Genomic DNA, 27,102 nt, shown 5'->3' on the forward strand with positions numbered 1-27,102 from the left:
ACCTCCATAACTACAATCTCCACTAAAGTTAAAAATTCTGTGCTGTCCTGCAGAAATATTCTCCCAGTTTTATTCTCAGTATACCTAATTTGTTAATTCACATGCCACGTTAAAGTCCTTGAGAAACTTTTACACAGCAATCAAGTTTTGATCATCACTTATTTTAACAACTTCCATACAAGCTTTATTATCAACAGCTGTTCATGTCCAAACTTAAGTGGCTACTTACTTCTTCCCAGTTGTCTCACGTGAAGAGACATCTCTGCAATAAAACTCCTGCAATGACATGCACAACATCAAATTAGCTCCATCATTTTAGCCCTTCTACATTCCTGATTATACCAAACTGTAAAATAAATTCCAGAAAAGCACATGACATTTGATTAAAGAAACTGTTAGTTTTTAATTTATGATTTAAGAAGGAATGCAAGACTCTGCAAATTTCTCATTTTGCAGCAGTGGTCACAAAATCTCACGGTAAGTTTTTAAACATACAATATATTCTACCTTTTGATGGGTACCTAAGTAAACCAGATCAATACTCAATGCATTTTCAAAACAAGCACAACCAATTTTAACAAAGTGATAGAAGCATTTGGAATGATGTGTAATTGATGGCACTAGTGACACTGGATAGTAATTAAAGATGAAATATTTATACTCATAATTGCCCACAAGGTGATTTTCTAATTTGAAACATGGGAGATGGGAGGAAATCCAGGGGAGCCTATTACAAACACCAGCATACCTTGAGGGGGATGGGTGTAACATAGCATTATAGCCAAACCCTCAGTATGCAGCCTGAGGGTTTGGCTATAATGCTATGTTATACCCATGTTTGGTACAAAGATACCAAATTGCAATAGAAGAAAATCAAAAATAAACACCAGAATTCTGTGAGATTATGGTTAATTTCTGGGTTTACATCAATACATTTTTTGCCAAAAACAGCAGGGTACAACTTAATTTTAAACCTCCCATGCAGTTTGATCTTGTTGAATATAGCAATTTCCATAATCCACACTTTGGCCATTATAAACAGAAATGTTGGGTGGGAACATTTAGATATAAAGTATTTAATAAACTATAAACATTTGTGAATCCACATTGTACCTGCGTCAGAAACAAAATAGATGACTGATGCAATGAATAAAACAATGCTAAATCGAAAGCATCGAATTTCCCAGTTTTAGGAAGAAGTGTGCTCACTGGAGCCCAATTTTTAAAAAAAATGTTTACACACAATTTTATAATTCTGCATTACTATTTGGAGCCCACTAAACTACATAATCAGTCAAAACAGATTTTAATTATGGAGACAATCTGTAAAACATGCACAGACAAAAATAAAATTATGATTGGTATAGAGGTTTTAAGCTGCAGAATGAATTTCTTCATTTAACCGACTGCAACCTGAACAAAATATAAACAGGTCAAATATAATAAAAACATTCATGCGTTTAATATGAAAAGGACCTTTAACATTGGTAATAGCATTTCATAAATAATTAATTTCAACTACGCATTAGTATTTAAATGGAAAACTGTTGAGCTGGAACTAGTTTGCTTTTCAGACAATCCCATTTATGAATCTTATTATTCAAATGATCTGATGCCTTAAACATATGCATCAACACACAAGTTTTCGGCATGCATTTTCGAATATATCAAATGATATGACCGAAAGGTTCATTTTCAATTTTCCACTGGCCAGGAAACAAGTTCTTGGTATCCACAGTTTTCCTTTGATACTTAACATGCTTCTTTTTATCTGTGCAACTCACTTCCAATCCTATATTTGGTCAACTGAGATCAAGCACAGCAACTTCACGATTCAGAGAAGCCTGTTTATAGGCCCAATATCCACCATTCTTGGATGCCAGTATGTTTCTCTGCCAAGCTCAATAAAGTTCCAATCTCCATCAGCCCTAGGTCCCCTAGAATACCTACAGGAAAAGTGACACCAGAAATCAATAGCTGTGTATGATTGCTTTGACCATTATCCTACAATGGAAGGATTCCATGTGACAGCTTAGTGCGGCCTAAGCAACGTCACATGTTTGCAAGAGAGATTTCTGGTGTCACCGCACTCCCATGAGAAATTAAATAAGGGATGGACAGATTTGTCACTTTAATTCAGAAAATTTATATCAACATTTTATTCATTACAGCAGTCAAAATGTCTGCCACAATTTTGGAAATTAGTGAATACAGTACTTTAATAAAAACATGACTGTACATTCACCCCAATGGGTTATTACAATTAATTTATAGTGATATTAAGTCGACAATATCGGCCATACTCAGCAGGTCAGGGATCATCTGTGGAGAGAGAGGCAATTAACATTTTGAATCTATGACCTGTTGGAAGTAGATAAGTTAGAAAAGTATAGGTTTTAATATGCAGCAAAGTGGAGCAGGGGTGAGAAGAAAAAAATGTTAGGCTGAGAGACAGAAGAGATTATTGATTATTGATTATTAGTCAATAATGCAAGATAAAATAATAATGGATAAGCTGTTTTAAGGGGCACTAAAAATAATTTGAAATCAAATTCAAATGGAATAACTCAGGTCAAGCAGCATCTCTGGAGAACATGGATAAGTAGCGTTTCAGGTTGGGACCCTTCTTCAGGCTAATTGTGGGGATGGGGGAGTTAGAAAGCTGGAAGAGGGAAGGGCAGAACAAAGCCTGGCAAGTAATGGGTGGATACAGATGAGGGTTTTTTTAAAATAGGTAGACGGTTGGATCCATTGCCAGAGATGAAAAGATAAAAGGAGTGAGAGTAAAGGATTGCAGAGTAGCAAATTGTGAAGCTAGATGAAGGAATGTAGGTGAAGGGAAGGGTGAAATAGGAGCAAGTCCAGGTGGGACACAGGGGAAAGAGGGGGAAATAGGGGGAGGTGGGTGGCTACCCCAAATTTGAGAATCCAATGTTAAAACTCTTGAGTTATGCTACTCAAGCGGAATATGAGATGCAGTGTCTGTTGTTTGCATGTGGCCTCACTTCAGCAATGGAATCTGCACAGGACAGTAAGGTTACCATTCCCATACTGACCTTTCTGTCCTGGACCGCTTCCATTGCCAGAGTTAGGCCACATGCAAATTGGAGGAATAGCATCTCATATTACACTTGGATATCTTACAACCCAACTCCACGGACATTGAATTCTCCAATTTTAGATAACTAAACCATCCTCCTCTCTCCTCTGTGGATTACACATATTTCTCCCCTGCCACCTACATTTCTCCCTCGAACTTCATAATTTGGAACTCTTCTCACACCTTCTATCTTTTCATCTTGGTCTTTTGTCCAACCACCTGCTTCTCAATGCACCCCCCCCCCCCCCCCCCCCAATTCACCTGTGTCCACCTATTACCTGCTTGGCTTTGTCCTGCCCTTTCTCTCTTCCAGCTTTCTTTCCCCTCCCCCTCCAATCAGTTTGAAGAAGGGTCCTGACCTGAAAAGTAACCTATCCATGTTCTCCAGAGATGGAGTTACTCCAGCAATTTGAATCAGAAGTTAATACTGTTCCTCAATCTTACTCTGAACTTCTTTGGAACAGCATAGGAGGTCAAGGACAGAAAATGGGAATATAAAGGATAGGCTCAGGTAATCCATGTGAACTGAAAAAAGGCATTCGCAACCAGAAATGGGGCCAAGCTGTGCCCCTCTGTGCATTATTTGAAGTAATGTTAAAGTCCTACCAGAGCTCCTTTCCCTGTCTCTTTTCCAAGATACCAAAAAGCTGCAAAACTACTTTGTACTTTTGGTCTGAATAAGGAACCATCAAATTTGTCGCCATTTTCCTCTTTTTTTGTTCATCTTCATACAATCTCCTCTTTCTATGTTTTGTTAACTTGGCACCATTTTCCAATGACGTTAGAACTTTGCAGATTCAATTAGGAATTTAACAACTACAGCTAATTCAGGCAATTTTATTTTCCGGCACAGTAATCTCTCTTAGTAACTGCAGATATTGATTCTTGTTTCCTAAATACATCTTCTCCATACCTTTGTTTCTTTCTTTGTCTCATCACCACTCTTCTTTTGCTTACAATATTTCCCTTTCTACCATTCAATTTCTCATGCCTTACACTTTATTAATAATTTCCCTTTTGTTCTCTCCATCCCTTCTTTAAAATTTGTTTGTCTAATTTTTCAGCATTCTGTCCAATGGTCATCAATTTGAGCCTTTAAGTTGTTCCAGTATTTTTTTTTCAGATTTCTAACATCTGCAGTATTTTTCTCTACATCAACATATGAGGGGGTGTTGAATATTTTGCACCAACAAAATTTACAATCTGAAGACCCAAGTAACTGCAGATGTTGGAATCTTGAGCAAAACACAAAGAACTGGAGGGGTTCAGCAGGATAGGCGGCATCTGTGGAGGGAATGGGCAGGCAATGTTTCGGGTTGGACGGGGATTGGGGAGAAAGGTGGAAACGAGGTGGGAATAGGCTAAAGCGTGGAAAGTGAACAGTAGTAGAGCAGCAGAAATCACAGAGGGGGAGCAATGAAAGAGGGTTTTCACAGAACTCCAGTCAAAGCAAGGAGAACTTCTTCAAAGTGAGCATTCTTTGTGGAGATTTGGTAATGGAGCAGTAAAATGGACACACCGGGAAGTGCAGATGGTGGAATTGTGAGCAAAATACAAAATGCTGGTAGATGTCATCAGATCAAGCAGCAAAACACAAAGAACGAGCAGAATTACAAACATTTGTAACCTCTAAACATAACAAACAACTTGGAGGATTTGTCAACAGATCTCTTCTGTTTGACTCAAGAAAGTTACCCCCTCCCAATGGGAATCACCCAGCCTTAGTATAATGACGCAAGAGTTGTGTGAAATTTTCAGATTTTCATCCCCAATTTGCAGATGTCTACTACAACATAGAAGTGCTCTTAGCATTCATAGGGGTACCAGGCTATTACCCCCTAGAAAGCTGTGTGTAGCAAGGCAGGCTGGCTGAGAAACATACTGGTACCATAACTATGACATATGGAATAATTTGATTTTCAAGCAAACAGAAAGTTTCATGTGCAACCTGTCACATTTTTGTCATTCAAGTTTTTAAAAGACCTGCTTATACTGACCTTTTCACAGATCAGTATACAATACTTTTTTTTTGCTCCTATGGTATAAAATGATTGGAGAATTATAGACACAAGGATCTATAGATGTTGGTTTTCAAAGAAAGACACAAAGTGCTGGAGGAACTCCGTGGGTTAGGCAGCATCTCTTGAGAACATGAAAGGGCGATGTTTCAGGTCGATCTCGACCCGGAATATCACCCATCCAAGTTCTCTGGAGATGCTGCCTGGCCCGCTGTTACTCCAGCACGTTGCCGCCTATTTTTTTGGAGAATTATACTCTGAAAAATCTATTTGAATTGACTACCAGTTAAATTAGTCAATTCTTCTGCTTTCATATTGAAGTATTCAAAACCAGTTAAAATACAATATCCATGAAATACAATGAAGGCATTGATAGCAAGGCTAGCATTTATTATTCATCCCTTACTGCCTTCAGAAGGTGGTTAGCCATCTTCTTAAACAGCCGCAGTCCTTCTAATGAAGGTAATAAAAACAGAAAATGCTAGAAACACTGAGCAGGATAGAAGAGATTCTTCATCAGAATTATGACTTAAAATGTTTCTTTTTACAAATATGCTGCCTATCCTGTTGATTGCTAGAAGTATTTTCTACTTTTATTTCAAATTTTCCAGTATTTTGTTTTATTTCTATATTTTAGATTTTTAGTTTAGTTTAGAGATACAGCACAGAAACAGGGCCTTTGACCCAACATGTATGTGCCAACCAACGATCCCCATACACTAGCACTATCCTACGCACTAGGGACAATTTACAAAAACCAATCAACCTACAAACCTATACAACTTTGGTGTTTGGGAGGAAACCGAAGTACCAGGAGAAAACCACGCAGTCACGGGGAGAACATACAACCTCCATGCAGACAGCACCCTTAGTCAGGATCGAACCAGGGTCTCCGGCACTGTAAGGCAGCGACACTACTGCTGTGCCACCATGCCATCGTCACACTTTCTGTTTTTAATTTTTGGAGGAAATACTGCATTAGTGCTTCTGGATTGGGTTTTTCAAGATTTAGATCCAGACAATTTAAGTCAACATAATGTACGTGACTAAGAGTCATCAAGGTATACAGCGTGGAAACAGACTCTTCGGTCCAACTTGGTACTCAAAGCTAATCTCAAGGTTTCATGTGTCTGTTCGAGAGAAACCTACATGAGTCAGCAGAAAACTCGGAAGCCCCCAGCCTCTGACCTGCTCTTGTAGCCAAAGTATTTTCATAGCTAAACCAGATAAATGTTATAGTCAATGGAAATACAAGGAAATTAATTGGGGGGGGGGGGGGGGGGTGCAGGAGGAGGGGGCATTGTGCTTTGCGATAGCTGAACGTCAAGGGTAGCTGCCATAATCCAAATACAGAATTTAGGTCAAAATAATCTAAGTTATGTAACCTAAATAATACAAATCCAACATAGAATAGTTGCTCAGGTTTACATATCACTTCAAATGACACAAATGAAGTAAAGTAAAATTTCTAGTCTATTTACATTCATTTAGCATTATGAATTTTACATTATATCAACCTTGCATTCGCTATTGTTTAATAATATTATTTGTTTTGCTCCCTTACGCTACTATCTTCTTTGGCATTCTTTGTCTTGATGACCATTTTCAACCATTGTATGACATGATGGTGGTCAAATGGCCAGAAAAAAAATTAAGTATTTCTGCACTTAGCATAACATTATCTAAGTGACATTGGAATTATCTGGAAGAAGATTCACCTGTCTTTCCGTCTCTGTCAATGCAAAGTTCAAGTCAAATGGGTAAAATACAGAATTTTTTAGATTTTGCTCTCAAATAGATTATATCAATTGTTTTTGCTATCTAGAAAATCTGCATCAGACAAATCAATCGTGGGCATAAAGTAACCAAGTGTCAAATGTTGATAATTCAGAAATGCAAGAACAGTTTGAAATTTAATGAGATGCATTTTCCTTTTATCATTAACAGTTTATCCCAAGTCTTAAGTGGCGCACTGTTTAGAACACAATCTGTCCTACTTTTGGGATATTAAGTTCCAAGATTTTAAATGTAAATAAACCAAACGATGAAAGTGTGCAGTTTGAGTTGGGTGTGATCAATCATCAAACTATATTAAATTATATATTTATTATAGTAAATGAGAAAGCAATATTTAACAAATTAATACCCAACTTAAATGAAATATATTTAAGGCACAAAACCCAACATAAAGTGTGGTCAAGCTGTCCAACAAAACGAGTTAAGTAAAGATCAAAGGAAAAAGCTAAACATGTTGTTAAAAAAAGCAGAACAAAATATTTTAGATGTCAGCAAAGGTAAGCCAAGAAATTGATAAAGAAAAATAAAGCATACTCCAAAAATAATTGAGCAACAAGGACTACAAATGTTTCTGTAGATATAAAATAAATTAGATGTAATTCTAGCCTCTTACAGACTGAGAAACAAGAAATTGCAATGGAGAAAAAGAAAATGGCAGAAATTAAACCAATATTTTGAGTCTGTCCTTATGGAAGAAAATACAGAATACCTTTAGGGGGGGGGGAAAGAGCAAGTCGGGTTGAATGAGGAACTGAAAGAAATTAAAATAAAAAACACCAGAGAAATTAAAGGAGCAAAATGCAGATAAATTACCAGAACGCGGAGGCTGGCATCTCAAAATTTTGAAAGAGGTGGTAATTCCTCTGGTAAATGTCATCTTTCAAAATTCTGCAGTTTATTGAACGGTTTTATAGACTGAAAAGTCACAAATGTAATTCTACCAATTAAGAAAGGAGTGAAAAAACGCAAAACTACTACCACTTAATGATATCAATCGTTGTGAAATTGCTTGAGCCTGTTATTAAGTGGGATTAAGGGCACATAAAAAGCAAAATAATTGGATACGGTTGAATGAAGAGAAGAGAAATAATGTTTGGCAAATCCAAGAGATTTTCTTGATAATTAGTCGAACAAATAACAGGGGATCAAAGGATGTGGTGCATTTGAACTTCCAGAATGCTTTGGAGAAGCGCCACACTATAAATCATTGAACAAAATAGAAGCACGTGGGTTTGGAGTAATGTACTAGCAATGGATTGAGTATTGTTTCGAATCAAAACAAACAAGTCATATTTGGGTTGAGGTGCTACAGATTTGTGCTGAGGGGTGCTAGTCTTTCACAGTTTGCTGGTAAAACATCACATGTGGGTTGTGCAGAGGATTCAGAGCGGCTTCAAAGAGATAAAGGCAGGCTGAACTATTGGAAAATAATACAGCAAATGGAATGGAAAAGCAGGTAATAGAACAATTGATTTCTGAGATTGGAGAGAAGTTGTACCCATGTAAGAGGTTAAACTGATAGCAACTGGCACAAGGGGCCATTCTCTGCTTCTCTTGTTTATGCTATGCTCTTTATGTTGGCCGAGGCATATAGGTCAGAATATTTTACACCCGTCTTAAAAAACACTTCATACCTTGGATAATAGTTCACCCTAAAGCTATGTAGCACTCTTGTAATATTGCAATGTTATTAGGTCAAGAAAAATAAATCTCTGGAGTAGAATGTCAGCCTGCTCTTCAAATCAAAGGTGAATATGTCAGAATAAACCAAGTATGACAATTATTAAACATTTAAGATTAAAAAAAAGTATATTGATCCAATTATCCACCTGAGCTAGCTCACTTTACTTATCATTTATTCATTTCTCTGGATTCCATTACACGTTATTTCCACTTCAAACAAAGCAATATACCTGTCACCTTCTTCAATGTGGACAGGTTGAAATAACAATATACACTGATAAGCCAAAACATTATGACCACCTGCCTAATATGCTGTTGGTCCTCTGTGTGCCGCCAAAACAGCACCGACCCGCCGAGGCATGGACTCTACAAGACCCCTGAAGGTGTCCTGTGGTATCAGGCACTTAAACATTAGCAGCAAATCCTTCAAGTCCTGTAAGTTGCGAGGTGGAGCCTCCATGGATCGGACTTGTCGATCCAGCACATCCCACAGATGCTCAATCGGATGGAGATCTGGAGAATTTGGAGGCCAGGGCAACACCATGAACACTTCATCATGTTCCTCAAACCATTCCCGAACAATGTGTGCAGTGTGGCAGGGCGTATTATCCTGCTGAAAGAGGCCACTGCCATCAGGGAATACCATGCCATGAGGGGTGTACCTGGACTGCAACGATGTTTAGGTAGGTGAATCGTGTCAAATTGACGTCCACATGAATGGCCAGATCCAGGGTTTGCCAGCAGAACATTGTCCAGAGCATCACACTCCCTCCACTGGCTTGTCGTCTTCCCACAGTGCATCCTGGTGCCATCACATCCCCAGATAAACGGCGCACATGTTCACGGCCATAATAATAATACATTCCTTTATTCGCCCCACATTCCTTTATTCGTCCCACATCGTCCACACTGTGGATAGTGCTATCCACTATCCACAGCAGCAAAGTGGATAGCAAGAGATCATTCATTAACGTGATCTAAAACAAAACGTGACTGGCGATCTTCTTCCACTGCTCCAAAGTCCAGTCCCGACGCTCGAGTGCCCAATGTAGGCGCTTTCGACGGTGGACAGGGGTCATCACGGCCTGCGGCTACGCGGCCCCATACGCAGCAAGGTGCGATACACTGTGTATTGTGACACATTCCTCCCATGACCACCATTAAAATTTTCTGTGACTTGTGCCACAGTAGACCTTCTGTTGGTTCGAATCAGACGGGATAGCCTTTGTTGCCCCCGCGCATCGATGAGCCTTGGGTGCCCAACACCCTGTTGCCGGTTTGTGGTTTGTCCTTCCTCGGACCACTGTTGGTAGGTATTCACCACTGCTGACTGGGAATACCCCACAAGCCTTGCCGTTTCAGAGATGCTCTGACCCAGTTGTCTGGCCATAACAATTTGGTCCTTGTCAAAGTCGCTCAGGTCTTTACTCCTGCCCATTTCTCTTGCATCCAACACATCAACTTCAAGAACTGACTGTTCACTTGCTGCCTAATATATCCCACCCCTTGACAGGTGCCATTGTAACAAGATAACCAATGCTATTCACTTCGCCTGTCAGAGATCATAATGTTTTGATTCATCAGTGTATATCTGTGTAGGAAGGAACTGCAGATGCTGGTTTAAACCGGGTGGCACCAGCAATGGCTGCCTCACCAACAGTCTGTCTGTCCCTTCCTTCTTTGTTGTTTTATAGTATGTGTTAAATGTATGTTTTAGTGTTCTTTAGCTTGTTTTATGGACGGAGATGCGATTTCTTTTCCGTATCGTATCTCCGTCCGCACTGCAGCCTAACATCATGGAGCTGGCGGCCTCTTGCTGGAGTCCGACTTCGTGAGCTCCAACCGCGGGAGCCTGCAGGACTTAACATCGTGGAGCTGGTGATCCCTTTGCCAGGGATCGACCTCGGGAGCTCCAACCACGGGAGTCTGCAGACTTTGATACTGGATCTCGCGGTCCCTGGTTAGAAAACGACTTCGGGAGCTCCAAGCCGCAGGGGCTTCGGCCGCTCCGACATGGGAGCTTCGATCACCCTGACGCAGGGGCTTCGATCTCCGGCTGCGGGAACTTTGATCGCCCCAACAGATGGTACGACTGCCCCGACCACGGGAGAATAAAGAGGGAAGAAGATTAGACTTTATTGTCTTCCATCACAGTGAGGAATGTGGGGAATCCGCTGTGGTGGATGTTAACTTTTATGTAGTTGTGTGTCTTGTTGCTTTTTTTAAGAATAGCTGTATGGTAATTCGAATATCACTGTACCTTGATTGGTACACGTGGCAATAAAAGACCTTCGAAACCTTTGAACTGGAGATACAAAATGCTGGAGTTGCTCAGCGGGACAGGCAGCATCTCTGGATAGAAGGAATGGGTGACATTTCGGGTCGAGGCCCTTCTGCAGACTGAAAGTCTCGAGAAAGGGAAACGAGATATTGATGATGATGTAGAGAGATATAGAACAAATGAATGAAAGATATGCAAAAATGTAACAATGATGAAGGAAACAACCCAGTGTTATGAATATTGATTTCTCTAACTTCAAGTAACCACTGCATTCTTTCTCCCCACCCAAGTCACACCAGCTTTTCGTTCTCACCTAGCTACAGCTAACAATGACCAGTTTCCTTCATCATTGTTACTTTTTTGCATATCTTTCATTCATTTGTTCTATATCTCTCTACATCATCGTCTATATCTCTTGTTTCCTTTTCCCGTGACTTTCAGTCTGAAGAAGGGTCTCGACCCGAAACCAGGGCTGTGGGGTCGATACCCAAAACACCCGACGTCGACTCCTTGATTCTAGTGTATCCTACACTGATCCCGAACCTTAGGTATAATAATTCTAAATCGGCTATGATGACATTACACAAGATGGCATTTCATAAGAACTACATGAATCATCAGCCTATTCAAAAATTATCCAGACATGTTCACTCAGTAGCAGGTGTAGGGAAATCAGCTGGTGATGGCGTTTGTTTACGTTTTGTTTCTCGTCATTCTGCCGCCAGATGGCAACACTGATGTGATTTCTCATTCTCTCGGGTGGAAATAAGGTGTGCGGCATGTTTAAAAAGTGAGATTTTTTCCCAATATACGTAGTCTCTGAAATTTATGTTGAGGTCGGAGTCGGAACTTTTTTACCGACTGACTCCAGCAGCACCGAAATTGCTCCGACTCCACAGCCTTGCCCAAAACGTCACCTATTCCTTCTCTCCAGAGATGCTGCCTGTCCCGCTGAGTTACTTCAGTATTTTGTGTCTATCTTCAATATAATATGTCTATCGCAGGAACCCAATCTTATATCTGAAGTAGGGATAAATTGGATCGCATGAAATGAAAACCTTGAACAGAATTTATGCAGAATTCCTCAAATTGATTACTCCCCAACCAAAATATGTCAAACCTGTTGTGATCAGGTCCCACTTGAGCATATTTATAGTCAGCTTGAATCTTCTCTTTTTGGAAGAATTGATTGAGCTGAGCTTTGGAATTTTCAAGTGTCCAGTTGCCATGAAGACCAGCATTCAGATCCAACCCTTCACACTCCAGAGTCTAGAAAAAAAAGTTATTGATTTAGAGATATGCACAGAAATAAATTAAAAAAAGATATTGGAAGTAGATATTTGATCAGACAGTATCAATAAGGGGAGAAGAAATATCTGATAACCTTTTCTTAGTACAGGTTGATTTTCTAGGACCCTTGGCTCCAGAACCTTTCTGGATTATCAGATTATCTGGACAAAGAGTCATGTGATAATGAAACAACAATACACCTCTGGCCCGCAAATGACACCCCTCTCGTGTGTCTAAACCACCAGAAACTTAAATAAAACAAATATAAAATGTAAACTGAATGTGATTGGAATGGCCTGCCAACCCATCCCCAGTTTGCACTGTCATGACAGAGGGACGTGACCGTAAACAGCATTTGCCACTTGAATAATGTTATATACAGCAGATAATCCTCCAACATTTTCACCACCTCCAACAGGATCCCACTACTGACCACCTCTTCCCATCTCCACCCCTTTCTGCTTGCAGAGACCGTTCTCTCCGAAACTCCCTGGTCCACTCGCCCTTCCCACCCAAACCACTCCCTCCCCAGGTGCTTTCCCCTGCAACCGCAGATGTTCACTTGCACCTTCTCCAACCTCATATGATCAGCCATGATCACATTGAATGGCAGTGCTGGCTCAAAGGGCCAAATGGCCTACTCCTGCACCTATTGTCTTTCTACTGCATCCACTGTTCTAGGTGTCAACTTCTCTACATCGGTGAGACCAAGCGCAGGCTCGGCGATCGTTTCGCTCAACACCTCCGCTCAGTCCGTCTTAACTTACCTGATCTCCCGGTTGCTCAGCACTTCAACTCCCCCTCCCATTCCAAATCTGACCTTTTTGTCTCCATTGTCAGAATGAGGCCCAGCGCAAATTGGAGGAACAGCACCTCATATTTAACTTGGGTGGTTTACACCCCAGCGATATGAACATTGGCCTTCTCTAACTTCAAATAGCCCTTGCTTTGCCTCTCTCTCCATCCCCTCCCCCTTCCCAATTCTCTCACCAGTCTTACTGTCTCCGATTATATTCTATCATTGTCCCGCCCGCTCGCCTCACATCAATCTGAAGAAGGGTCTCGACCTGAAACATCACTCATTCCTTCTCTCCAGAGATGCTGCCTGTCCCGCTGAGTTACTCCAGCATTTTGTGTCTACCTAATCATTCTATTGGTTGGATGGATAAATGGTGTGACAAACGTAGCGTGGTATTAATTCTTGGTTTGGATGAACTGAATCAACTGATGCAATATCTCTTAGCTGGAGAAAGCATCAGATTAAGTTGGGCATGTTCCATACTTTGATTTGTGTAGGGTCAATCCTAGTCCAGTCTAAACTTAACTTTGCACCATTGTAAATAACCTTGTTCGGAAGTAAAAATCTTGGTTGATGCTAACTCTGAAAAATAGAAACCCATTACAGCTTTATTACCACCCTAGTCTGAGACTAAATCCCCTTGCCACATTACAAAGTATATTTATCAACTAGACATTAAATGTTTTATTAACATGCAGTTATGAACATATGTAACAAAGAAACCCAAATAAATTCCTGAATCTATGATCTCAATAGAGGTGCCCTCTTTTCAGGTGATTAATCGTTATTGGTTCAGTAGGATTTATTTCAATCTGAAAACTAAAAGGCAAACAGCTGGTCTCGTGTTTGGCAAAAAAATAATCAAACTGTGGTAATGAAGTAATCAAAGTCCTTCACATTACCTCATTATTTCACAAGAACAACAATCACTTACTGCTTGGGCTTCTTGTTCATCCCGCTTTTCATAATACTCCTTTAGATTGGCTCCACGTTCCCAATAACCTCCGAATCCCCTTTCCTTGCCTCCAGAATCTATATCAAAAGTCATTTTATGCAATATTGAATAAACCAACATTGTTACATTCTTTCACATTATAAAATTATTGCCAGTGTTGTACATCATAGAAACAGCCCTTGCAACCCACTGTATATTGGCTGATCATTATGCCTACATACAGACCTCCCAACATTTGATTTTACAAATTCATAATTTTGATGTCCAAAATCAGAATTTTACATCAAAATTCATAATATGGCGCGTAATGCAACTTTTCAGCAAAAAAAAGTATGCACGCCAAATGCTCATACGCGTTGCGCTACATTCATGTGTGAAAAACGACTATTATTTCCAACAGTCTGTAGTTCTTGGACAACTTGTACAATGTCAGGCCTATCATGAGTCTATTCTACTATTTATACCACTGACATCAGTGGTGGGGAAGATGCTGGAGTCAATTATAAAAGACGGAATTGCTGAGCATTTGGATAACAGTAACGGGATCATTCCGAGTCAGCATGGATTTACGAAGGGGAAATCATGCTTGACAAATCTACTGGAATTTTTTGAGGATGTAACTAGGAAAATTGACAGGGGAGAGTCAGTGGATGTGGTGTACCTCGACTTTCAGAAAGCCTTCGAGATTAGTGGGCAAAATTAGAGCACATGGTATTGGGGGTAGGGTACTGACATGGATAGAAAATTGGTTGAGACAGACAGAAAGCAAAGAGTGAGGATAAATGGGTCCCTTTCGGAATGGCAGGCAGTGACCAGTGGGGTACCGCAAGGTTCGGTGCTGGGACCCCAGCTATTTACGATATACATTAATGACTTAGATGAAGGGATTAAAAGTACCATTAGCAAATTTGCAGATGATACTAAGCTGGGGGGTAGTGTGAATTGTGTGGAAGATGCAATAAGGCTGCAGGGTGACTTGGACAGGTTGTGTGAGTGGGCGGATGGATACATGGCAGATGCAGTTTAATGTAGATAAGTGTGAGGTTATTCACTTTGGAAGAAAGAATAGAAAGGCAGATTATTATCTGAATGGTGTCAAGTTAGGAAGAGGGGATGTTCAACGAGATCTGGGTGTCCTAGTGCATCAGTCACTGAAAGGAAGCATGCAGGTACAGCTGGCAGTGAAGAAAGCCAATGGAATGTTGGCCTTCGTAACAAGAGGAGTTGAGTATAGGAGCAAAGAGGTCCTTCTACAGTTGTACCGGGCCCTGGTGAGACCGCACCTGGAGTACTGTGTGCAGTTTTGGTCTCCAAATTTGAGGAAGGATATTCTTGCTATTGAGGGCGTGCAGCGTAGGTTCACTAGGTTAATTCCCGGAATGGCGGGACTGTCGTATGTTGAAAGGCTGGAGCAATTAGGCTTGTATACACTGGAATTTAGAAGGATGAGGGGGGATCTTATTGAAACATATAAGATAATTAGGGGATTGGACACATTAGAGGCAGGAAACATGTTCCCAATGTTGGGGGAGTCCAGAACAAGGGGCTACAGTTTAAGAATAAGGGGTAGGCCATTTAGAACGGAGATGAGGAAGAACTTTTTCAGTCAGAGAGTGGTGAAGGTGTGGAATTCTCTGCCTCAGAGGGCGGTGGAGGCCAGTTCGTTGGATGCTTTCAAGAGAGAGCTGGATAGAGCTCTTAAGGATAGCGGAGTGAGGGGGTATGGGGAGAAGGCAGGAACGGGGTACTGATTGAGAGTGATCAGCCATGATCGCATTGAATGGCTGCTCGAAGGGTTGAATGGCCTACTTCTGCACCTATTGTCTATTGTCTATAGAAAGGTTATTGAACAAGGATACTTTTTGCAACACAGAGAAAAAATTGTTTCGTTTTGTTTTTTCTATTTTGCTTTTTCCTTACACATTCCAATTCTCTTGGTATTGAATGAAAGAACAATGGTCATAAAATGCATGACTAAGTTATGAAGAAAGAGTTGATATATGCGACTCGACTAAGCATTTCATAAGCATCCTCGAAGGATTTCATATGCGAGTCTGTGACCCTGCTAACAAGGATCGCATCGATATTGACCATCCGAAAACAGTCTGTAATTTCGATCACTCCTATACCAGACCTCCCAACATTTGATTTTACAAATTCATAATTTTGATGTCCAAAATTCAGAATTTTACATCAAAATTCATAATATGGCACGTAATGCAACTTTTCAGCAAAAAAAAGTTTGCACGCCAAATGCGCATACACGTTGCGCTACATTCACGTGTGAAAAACTACTATTATTTCCAACAGTCTGTAGTTCTTGGACTACATGTACAATGTCAGGACTATCATGAGTATATTCTACTATTATAGAAAGGTTATTGAACAGAAATACTTTTTACAACAAAGAAAAAATTGTTTTGTTTTGTTTTTTCTATTTTGCTTTTTCCTTACACATCCCAATTCTCTTGGTATTGAATAAAAGAACAATGGTCATCAAATGTATGATTAAGTTATGAAGAGGGTTTCATTAAAAACTGCACATACCTAATTTAATTGAAGACATACTTGCTCCAGTGGTCTTCAACAGCAAATCACAACGGTCCATGTCCCGCCCAACCCTACTCCCCCCCCCACTCCCCCTCTCCCCACCCCCCCCTACTCCCCCACACCTGCCACTGTATGTTTCTTTTTTTTCCTAGTCAGATGTGCAGCACTTTGGTCAACGTGGGTTGTTTTTAAATGTGCTATACAAATAAATTGACTTGACTTGACTTGACCTCCTCCCCTTTCCCCCCAAATCCACTCCCCACTCCCCTCCCACACTTTCTCCCCACTCCACTGCCCCCCTCCCCCCAACCGCCCCCCATCCTCTCTCAACATTAACGTGCCTCACGCTCCGCAGCGAGGCCAGGCCAGGGCAGCGGTGAGAGGCCAGGCCAGCGGCGAGATGAAGCCGGGCCAGCGGCGAGGCGAGGCAAGGCGAGACCAGGCCAGCGGTGAGGCGAGGCAAGCAGCGGGGCATGTTTTTTTACGGAAAAATGCGAGGCGAAATCAGAATGGCGGAAATGAAATAAGAAAGCGGACAAGACGAGGCCGGGCAAGCGGCGAGGTGAGGCGAGGCCAGGCTAACGGCGAAGCGAGGCGAGTGCAGCGGCGAGGCCGGGCCAGCGGTGAGGCGAGGCAAGCAGCGGGGCATGTTTTTATACGGAAAAATGCGAGGCGAAATCAGAATGGCGGAAATGAAATAAGAAAGCTGAAACTTTCCACCAAATTCGGAAGGGTTGGGACGTCTGCTATACCATCTGGCACAGCGTTTCTCAGCCTTTTTACCCTTGCAGAACCCTTGAAATAATTTGTCTCAGGGAACCCCTACATTAAAAATTCGTCACTTACAGCTCATGTCACTGACCACTAAAGCCGTTTCACACTGGCGCCATATAGACGTCGCTAAATATATTCCCTATGAATATTATACTTTTCAGGCATGTGAGTGAGGTAAAAAAAAAAAAGGAAAAGAGCCGAGCGCTTGCCCGAGGTGTAGAGCGGGGGTCAAAAAATTGGAGATTTTACACACAAAATTACCAGCTTCAAGCCTCTTTTAGTGCATTTCAAAGTAAAAACGGACATTACAAAATAATGTGAATATGTCACTGTGTACTAATAACATTTTTATTATTTTAATTAATTTAGTTATATAATCTTGCACTTAAATGTAATATTTACTCATTACAGTTCCACCACTGATTTCATGGCACTCTTGGTTCCAGAGCTTTGCTGGTTTATCCAGCCAGCCAAGGAAGTCGGCTATGGGGATAGATGTGCTGGCTCCAGCTTGGCTGGAGTTCCAGAGCCCCTGCTGCAGGTTGCAAATTCAATACACCAATCGGCCGTGGAAGTCCCGATGAGGTCGAGATTGGCTGCCTTGCCCAGCCTAGGTGCCACATTTTCAGGGAGACTGCCAGGGCGGTGGAACCCTAGCGGCCTCTAGCAGCCGAATTGACAAATTGCAATTACCGACTGTCTTGCGGAAAAATGTGAGGCAAAATCGGAATGGCGGAAATGAAATAAGAGAACGGAAACTTTCCGCCAAATTCGGACGGGTTGGGAGGGGTGTGTATACTAATCATAACTGTTTGGGTCCTGCCCATGTTAGACTTTCCAAAATGCAAAACTTCACATTTCTCTGTATTCAATTCCATCAACCATTCCTCAGCCCACCCGGCCAAACAATCAGTTTGTAATTTTTGGCATCCATTTTCACTATCTGCAATACCACCCACTTTCATATAGTTTGCAAACTTGCTCCGTAGAAAGCATTTTATCAGGATGCATCATAACCTGGTTTGCCTCCATCCAAGACCGCAAGAAATTGCACAGGGTTTTGGACGTGGCCCAGACCATCAAGCAAACCAACTTCCCTTCCATTAACTTCATCTACACTTCACGCTGCCTCAGCAAGGCCATCAGCATAATTAAGGACCAGTCTCCACCCCAGTCACTCCCTCTTCTCCCCTCTGGCAAGAGGTACAGAAGTTTGAAAATGCAGAAACTCCCAGATTCAGGGACAGTTTCTTCCCAGCTGTTATCATGCAAGTGAACAGTCCTCTCATCATCAGCTAGGATGGATCCCAACCTCCCATCTACCTCATTGAAGACCTTTGAACCATCTTTCATCTGACTTTATCTTGCACTAAATGTTGTTCCCATTATCCTTAATCTGTGCACTATTGATGGTTTGATTGTAATCATGTCTGGTCTTTTCTTTGACTGGACAACATGTAAACAGAAGTTTTTCACTGTACCTTGGCACACTTGACAGTAATAAACTTAACTAATCTAAACGTACAATTGTACACCCAGCTTTAGTCTGATTTTTAGTTGAGTCTGATTTTTGCCTCATTTTGCAGTCACATAAACGCGAATAACTGACGTACGTCATCACAGGTCTGAAACTGCCAGTACACTAAAAAAATACAGAAATACTCACCATCTGCCTGCTTTGTAGCTAAATGAGGAGCACATGGAGCACTGGGTGGCAATTCCCCTGGCACACCAGCTTCACTGTTATCAACAGCATCAGGTTCAACCCCCTGTCAAAATTAAATAACCTAACATAAATATTCATCAAACAGTACTGATTTAGTTGTTTTATGCATTAAGTTCAGGTAACTGCAAGCATGAAACTTCTACTCTGTGATATGCTTAAATCTTTCTACCTAAATGTTAAAGTTGAAGAAAAGTACTAACAGATGGAAGTATTCCAAAGACTGAAATAAATTTAAAATGTATTTCTCCTTACAGTGCCGATATTCTAACTATTGTTAGAATCCACACAGAATTGTCTCAAAAGCAAACGTGGAAAATATTTTAAAATTAAATATCCGTTTCACTCTTTATCAACACAAACTCTAATATAGAAAGGAGAATAGGAGAAACATTGATCGAAGCTGTAAGTGCACTAGCCTTCAAGCTGGGAACCTCATCTGCTTTCATCTCTCCAGTTCGAACCAGGTAATTGACAAAGTCTCTGGCAGCATTTGTCTGGGCATCCTTCTTGCTGGTAGAATTTCCCAGACCAGTGTAATTAAATCCATCTACACGGACCTAAGGGAAAATAAGTTTGATGAATTAGTACATTTTCAGATTCTCTTTCCTTAGTGTTGTTTTGTACCTCTGCATTTAAGTTACATTATATACAGCTGCTTATAGCAGGTATTAGAATACAAAAATGATCATTCCACTCAAGATCTCAAAAGAGATAATAATCAATGCTGATTTTAATTGTAGTCAAGTCAAGTCAAGTCAATTTATTTGTATAGCACATTTAAAAACAACCCACGTTGACCAAAGTGCTGTACATCTGTTTAGGTACTAAGGAAAAAATTAAACATACAGTAGCACACAAACATATCAGCACATACAAAACAGTTCACAGCGCCTCCTCAATGGGCCTCAAACGCTAGGGAGTAGAAATAGGTTTTGAGCCTGGACTTAAAGGAGTCGATGGAGGGGGCAGTTCTGATGGGGAGAGGGATGCTGTTCCACAGTCTAGGAGCTGCAACCGCAAAAGCGTGGTCACCCCTGAACTTAAGCCTAGACCGCGGGATAGTGAGTAGCCCCAAGTCAGCCGACCTGAGGGACCTGGAGTTAGAGAGGTTAGAAGATTTTTGATGTAGGGGGGGAATGTCCATTTAGGGCTTTATAAGTGAATAGGAGGAGCTTGAAGTTGATTCTGTACCGTACAGGGAGCCAGTGGAGAGAGGCCAGAATCGGCGTGATGTGGTCCCTTTTTCGGGTACCCGTCAGGAGTCTCGCTGCGGCGTTTTGGACCAGTTGTAGGCGGGACAGGGATGATTGGCTGATCCCAGTGTATAGGGAGTTGCAGTAGTCTAGGCGGGAGGAAATGAAAGCGTGAATGATTTTTTCAGTCGTCGAATTGGAGGAAAGGTTTGATTTTAGCTATGGTACGAAGTTGGAAGAAGCTGGCTTTTACCACAGCGTTGACTTGCTTGTCAAACTTTAATGCAGAGTCAAATATCACGCCGAGGTTTTTGACATGCAGTTTGACTAGGCAGGATAGGCTTCCAAGACTGCCTGTTATCGATTTGATGGAGTCGGGGGGGCCAAATAGGATGACCTCAGACTTGCTCTCGTTTAATTGGAGGAAGTTCTGTGCCATCCAACATTTTATGTCCTCAAGGCAGTGCAAGAGGCTGTTTAGATTTGACCGGTTGTTGGGTTTCAGGGGGAGGTAAAGCTTTGCCGTGCCTTTGAATGATTTGGCCAAGGGGGAGCATGTATAGAGAGAAGAGAATGGGGCCTAGAATGGAGCATTGTGGAACTCCGCAGGAGAGGCTAGCTGGAGAAGAGGAATAACTGCCGATGTTGATGGCGAAACTCCTATCTTTGTGGTAAGAAACGAACCAGCTCAGGGCAGTGCCATCAATGCCAACCGCGTACCGGAGACGGTCAATAAGGATGGTGTGGTCCACTGTATCGAACGCTGCGCTGAGGTCGAGAAGGAGCAGGATTGCACAGTCGCCGGTGTCGATGGCGAGAAGCAGGTCGTTGTGTACCTTCAACAAGGCAGACTCTGTGCTGTGGTGGGCTCTGAAACCTGACTGGAAACCTATTGTAAGATCCAATAGCCACAGACGTTGGCCATTTTGTCCAGGATATACGCTCCATCTTTCAATAAGAACATGTCTGATCTTTTGCCTCAGCTCTACTTTTCTGTACTTTTCTGTACTCATCTAGGTTTCTTGATTCCATTAACATCTAAAAATCTGTCAATCTCTGTAATGTACACAGCGACTGCGCCTCTACTGTGATCATAGGAAGAGATATACAAAAATTCATGTCGCTTGGATTAAGAAATATCTCCTCAGCTTCTGCAGTTGTATAGGGCCCTGGTAAGACCACATCTGGAGTATTGTGTACAGTTTTGGTCTCCTAATTTGAGGAAGGACATCCTTGTAGCGCAGTACAGCGTAGGTTCACGAGATTGATCCCTGGGATGGCGGGACTGTTAAATGAGGAAAGATTGAAAAGACTAGGCTTGTATTCACTGGAGTTTAGAAGGATGAGAGGGGATCTTATAGAAACAAATAAAATAATAAAAGAACTGGACAAGCTAGATGCAGGAAAAATGTTCCCAATGTTGGGCAAGTCCAGAACCAGGCTTAGAATAAAAGGGAGGCCAGTTAAAACTGAGGTGAGATAAAACTTTTTCACCCGGAGTTGTGAATTTGTGGAATTCTCTGCCACAGAGGGCAGTGAAAGCCAAATCACTGGATGGATTTAAGAGAGAGTTAGATAGAGCTCTAGGGGCTATTGGAATCAAGGGAATATGGGGAGAAGGCAGGCACGGGGTATTGATTGGGGACGATCAGCCATGATCACAATGAATGGCCGTGCTGGCTCGAAGGGCCAAATGGCCTCCTCCTGCACCTATTTTCTATGTTTCTATGTTTATCCTGACGGAACAACAACTTGAGAGCATGACCCCAGGTTCTCGAGACCTGAGCGAGAGGAAACATCTCTGTGATTTTAATGTCGCAATAAGATCACCTCTGCTGGTTTAAACTCAAGAGTATAGACCAGTCTGCTTAACCCCTCAAATTATCAACTGCACAGTCCAGGAATCAATGTGGTACTGACATTCTACATGCCTACTACATTTGCGCCATTGCAAATAAAAATGTGCAATGTAGCAAGCTCAACCTGCACGCAATATTCTAGTTTTAGTAGTGTGGCCAAGCACTCCTCAAAACAGTGAGCTGGGATTTACGCGAAAAATAGACGAGCTGACTCTGGACTAACGTAGAATCCAAATCCACAAAACTAGCTGGACCAGACAATCAGTCTGCACTCACAGGTAGTGATCCTATGGCAAGAATAGGTGCTACTGACTTCAATGCAGGTCTATTGATTTACTGATTGAATATTTAAAACAAGTTTCGAAGGCTGGCATTAGAAGCTCCCCCCAAATTTATTATACTTTGAAATGAGGAGGATTGGCCCTCCCAATATGTCATTAAATTGGTCAAGCCCAAACAATGATCTGGAAGGTCAGAGCAGGGCTATAACTAACCCCCCTCAGCAAGCTAGAGCATTAAGGACCAAAGGCCGTGAAGGTCTATTCTAAGGGGTCCAACCAAGAGAGCAAAAACAGCACCACCACCCAGTAAAACATGGTTGATGAAATATTGGTATAAGCGCTCAGAAAATATAGGAACATCAGTGGGATCCTTTAAAACTGGATTTTTTATACACAAAACACAATACATAAAAACTTTATTTTTTATACACAAAACCTTTTCAATAATGGCCAAAATTCTGTTTCAAAATTGGTAGTTGTAAACTTTCTATAATTGAACAGCATTGTCTTTTGAACTCTTATAATTTAACAATATTTTCTACTTTTTTCTATCATGTTAGATGCCAAATCTATAATCTCCCATTGATCTTCAATCACACCAGAAAAATTGAGCATTAATCAGGAGACACATGTGACTGCAGATGCTGGAATCTACTGCAAAAACTATACCGCTACAGCAACTCAGCAGATTAAGCAGGTCACCCATTCCTTCTCTCCCGAGATGCTGCCTGACCCGCTGAGTTACTCCAGCATTTGATTGAATGAATGAATGAATGAATAAGTTTATTGCCCAAGTATGCATATACAAGGAATATGCCTTGGTGCTCCGCTCACAAATGACAACACAAACATGCAGTTAACAATTAAGAATAATGCATAACCACATCAAAACATTAAGGATACAATATTACGGTCTAAACATGTGGGTGAAAATAAACCAGAGCAAATAGAGACTACAGACTTTGGTTATTGAGTAGAACTATCACTCGTGGGAAAAAAGCTGTTTTTATGTCGCTTCCTGGCACTTGCAGTGTCCAGTTCGTCAATGGGGGGAAGGTTGCAGCCAACAACCTTCTCAGCTGTGCGAACGTTCCGTTGCAGCCTCCGGATGTCATGCTTGGTGGCTGAGTCAAACCAGACCATGATGGAGAAGGTGAGGACAGACTCAATGATAGCAGTATAGAATTGGACCATCATTGCCTGTGGCAGATTGTGTTTCTTCAGTTGTCGCAGGAAGTACATCCTCTGTTGGGCCTTTTTGACTGTGGAGTCGATGGTGGCCCCCCATTTAAGGTCCCTGGAGATGATGGTTCCAAGGAACTTAAATGACTCCACAGATGTGACTATGGTGTTGTTGATGGTGAGTGGGGGGAGGGGAGGGGGATCCCTTCGAAAGTCTACAATTAGTTCCACTGTCTTGAAAGCATTGAGCTCCAGGTTGTTGCGATGGCACCAGGACACCAGCTGTGTACTTCCCCTCTGTAGGCAGATTCCTCCCCATCCTGGATCAGTCCAATCAGGGTAGTGTCATCCGCAAACTTGAGGAGCTTGACAGAGGAGTCTGTGGAGGTGCAGTCGTTGGTGCAGAGAGAGTAAAAGAGAGGGGAGAGTACGCAGCCTTGCGGAGCTCCTATGCTGAGGGTCTGCGGGTCCGAGATGTGCTTTCCCAGCCTCACATGCTGGTTCCTGTCCGTCAGGAAGTTGATGATCCACTGACAAAGGGGTTCAGGCACAGTCAGCTGGGAGACTTTCATATCTACTTTCTTGTACTCTCTATTTTGTATCTACTTTCAATTTTAACCAGCATCTGCAGTTTTTTTTCTACATAGATCGAGCAGCCTCTTGTATAACTTTTTATATATTTCAAAAGAAAACTATTTGTAATGCAAAATATAGACAAAACAAAATCCGTGCAAAATTCGTAACAACTTATAACTGATTCTTAAACTCAATAGAATACAGACACAGTCTGCTCTTCACAGACCAAACCCCTTATAGGTTTGCATAAGATTATAAGTAGACCCACTAAAGTTTGAATAGCCTAATATCCAGTGCATACAACTGTTTTTCAAATCGATCATTTTAGCAAAAAAAAAGACATAGGTGCAAGAGAATAAACATAATTCAATATAAAATATGCAAAGAATTTTGAAAAATGAACACGGTGTAAGATGTAGAATTTCAGTGGGTGCAAGTTAAAAAACAGTCCATCTTAAGTCAAAGTGCAAGACAAAACATAATTCTGTTACATTTGCTCTCTATCCAAACATTTCTGCAAACAGATTTGGTTTTGGACCCAAAATCTTCAATTTTCAATGGAATAAATGCAACCAAAAATGTCATACCTCACACACAAACTTTTGTCTGTTCTTGTTACCAGCTGCACGGATGTCATAATTTGGTGTAACCTTGCGTTTTCCGCACCAAGCGTACAAAAAATTCTTTATGTCCGTCATGACTTCACTTGATTGTTAGTCAACATCAATGTTAAATTTTGCTCACTAAGGAAATTAAACATTAACCACATGTAAATAATACATTATAACCGTCCATTCTTGAAAAAAATCACAATTCATTTTGGTTTCCCGTTTTAATAGTTATCCAATCTTCATTATGTCTCAGTGGCTATTTCTTGCCATTCTGAATAACTTCTCTATACAAATGCTAGTTAGAGGAGTGACCTTAAAAGGTATACAAGATTTTGAGGGGATGGTCAAAGGTAGATGGTCACAGTCTTTACGCAGGGATGGGGAAGCTTAAACTAAAGGGCATAGATGTAATGAGGCACAAGAGACTGCAGATTCTGGCAACTGTAGCAAAAAAAAAGCTGCTGGAGGAAATCAGCAGGTTTTGGCAACATCTGGGGAGGAAAATCACAATCACAATAAAACTTTATTAGCCAAGTATGCTTTGCAACATACGAGGAACTTTATTTGCCATACAGTCATAACAGTAAAAAGCAACAGGACACACAAAATACATTTTAACATGAACATCCACCACAGTGACTCCTCCACATTCCTCACTGTGATAGAAGGTGATGTTTCGGGTCAAGACCCTTCATTTAAACACAATTGATTTAAGGTGAGGGGGAAACAATTTAAAGGAATCCATGGGGCACACATGGTTTTTACACAGAGTGGTATGTGAAACAAACTGCAAGAGCAAGTGACCGAAGTGGGCACAATTGCAATTAATCATACTTTAGTAATTTAATTACTAAATTGAATATAATGTAGAAAGGTAAATGGTTTCGAAAGATTTTGAGGAATATTGGACAAACACATGCAAATGGAATTGCTTGGATAGACAATTTGGTCGGCATGGATAAATTGGACTGTTTTCTTGCTCACCAACTCAATGTCTATTTTAAACATCACTTTGATATCAAAGGAATTATATTTGCAGGTGAAGCAAAGATTTAAGTTAAACTGGAAGATAAAATAATATGTATTTAGTGATGACAATGTGCTCTCTGCAAAACTGAGGAAACTAAAAGTAGATTGAATGACAGCTTTGCAGAACACCTTATACATACTACAAGGGTGAACCTAAGCTACCAATTGTTGTCATTTTAATTCTACCTCTACCAAGCCATCTGTATATTTGGCATCATACACTGCAGTCACAATGCAAAATAAGCACAATGAATTGCACCTCACCCTGCAAATAAACATGAAACAGCCTTCCAGAATCAATCAAAGCCTGTATAAATAAGATGATCAGTTTTCCAGATCACTTGTATAAATAAGATGATCAATTTTCCAGATCACTTGTATAAATAAGATGATCAATGTTCAAGATCACTTGTGTCAGATGGCTCCCCAATAAGCACTGTAATAATGGAGAAGACTCCTTACACAGCTAAAGCAATCATTGCTTGTAAGTTGTTTTGTTTTGCTCAATATCATTTGCCGGTTTCAATGTATTTATTTATACATGAATACTTTTAGAACATTATACAATGTTTATGGGGGATTCTGCTGGTTACAAAGACAACTTATTGTAGCCTCAATGTGTAGGAAAGAACTACAGGTGTTGGTTTAAATCGCAGGTGGACATAATGCTGGAGTAGCTCAGCGGGACAGGCAGCACCTCTGGAGAGAGAGTGGGTCGATGCTGCCTGTCCCGCTGAGTTACTCCAGCTTTTTGTGTCTACCTTTATAACGGCCTCATATTTTTTTTCACAGAAAATTTATGGCCCTGTCCCTTTCAAACAAGAATAATGCTTCAGCAGAAGTGTACCATAATTAGTATATTAGATTGGTAAGTGAATTGGTACATTAGATTGGTAAGTGGAATATGAGTGTGCGCGTGGTCTCATGGTGGTAACGGGGGAAGCCCAGGAAGGACTGGGACTGGGACTGGGAAGTGGAGATACAATGGTCAACAACCGGGAACTGCAGTTTGCCCTGGCGGAATAATTGTAAATGTTCGGCGAATCGGTCGAATTCCCATCCACCCACTGAACGCCACAGGGAGAAAACTCTGCGCATCGCACTCGCTCACGGATTTGAAGGCACGTTTCAGCCGATGGCAGCTCTCGCTTGCCTTTGTGCAGCTGAGCGCCTCGCAGGGACCGGGCCGCCCGGTCGCAACGTGCGCGGTAGCGGGCAGGAGCCCAACGCAGGCGCAGCCGGCCTGCGGCACCGGACCAGGCGGCGCCGAGATACGGCCATCCCGACATCACACACAGCGCGGTGTCCACGACCACCGTCGGAGGAAGGTGGTGTCGGTGTCGCCTCCTTCCCTTCGGCCTGAGAGCGGCGGCCGCGTCCTTCCTCCTCCTCCTCCTC

General features: G+C 41.5%; 1 protein-coding gene across 2 annotated transcripts in view; it reads right to left on the reverse strand.

Moving 5' to 3' along the window:
- The window catches only part of dhx9 (DEAH (Asp-Glu-Ala-His) box helicase 9), a 65,802-nt gene that overhangs the window by 38,518 nt on the left and 182 nt on the right, over positions 1-27,102 (reverse strand). The window contains exons 2-7 of one of the 2 annotated variants that reach the window (XM_078407590.1): positions 24,652-24,807; positions 19,390-19,530; positions 18,914-19,016; positions 13,903-14,000; positions 12,000-12,148; positions 230-276 (exon numbers count right to left, since the gene is read on the reverse strand). In XM_078407590.1, the coding sequence (XP_078263716.1) occupies positions 230-276; positions 12,000-12,148; positions 13,903-14,000; positions 18,914-19,016; positions 19,390-19,530; positions 24,652-24,762 (649 nt within the window). In that variant the 5' untranslated portion in view covers positions 24,763-24,807. Of the gene's footprint in view, positions 1-229; positions 277-1,784; positions 1,877-11,999; positions 12,149-13,902; positions 14,001-18,913; positions 19,017-19,389; positions 19,531-24,651; positions 24,808-27,102 lie in introns of those variants that run through there. The other variant, XM_078407591.1, reaches the window with a different exon arrangement.

Source organism: Rhinoraja longicauda, chromosome 11 (assembly GCF_053455715.1).
Source record: "Rhinoraja longicauda isolate Sanriku21f chromosome 11, sRhiLon1.1, whole genome shotgun sequence".
NCBI classification, from domain to species: domain Eukaryota; kingdom Metazoa; phylum Chordata; class Chondrichthyes; order Rajiformes; family Arhynchobatidae; genus Rhinoraja; species Rhinoraja longicauda.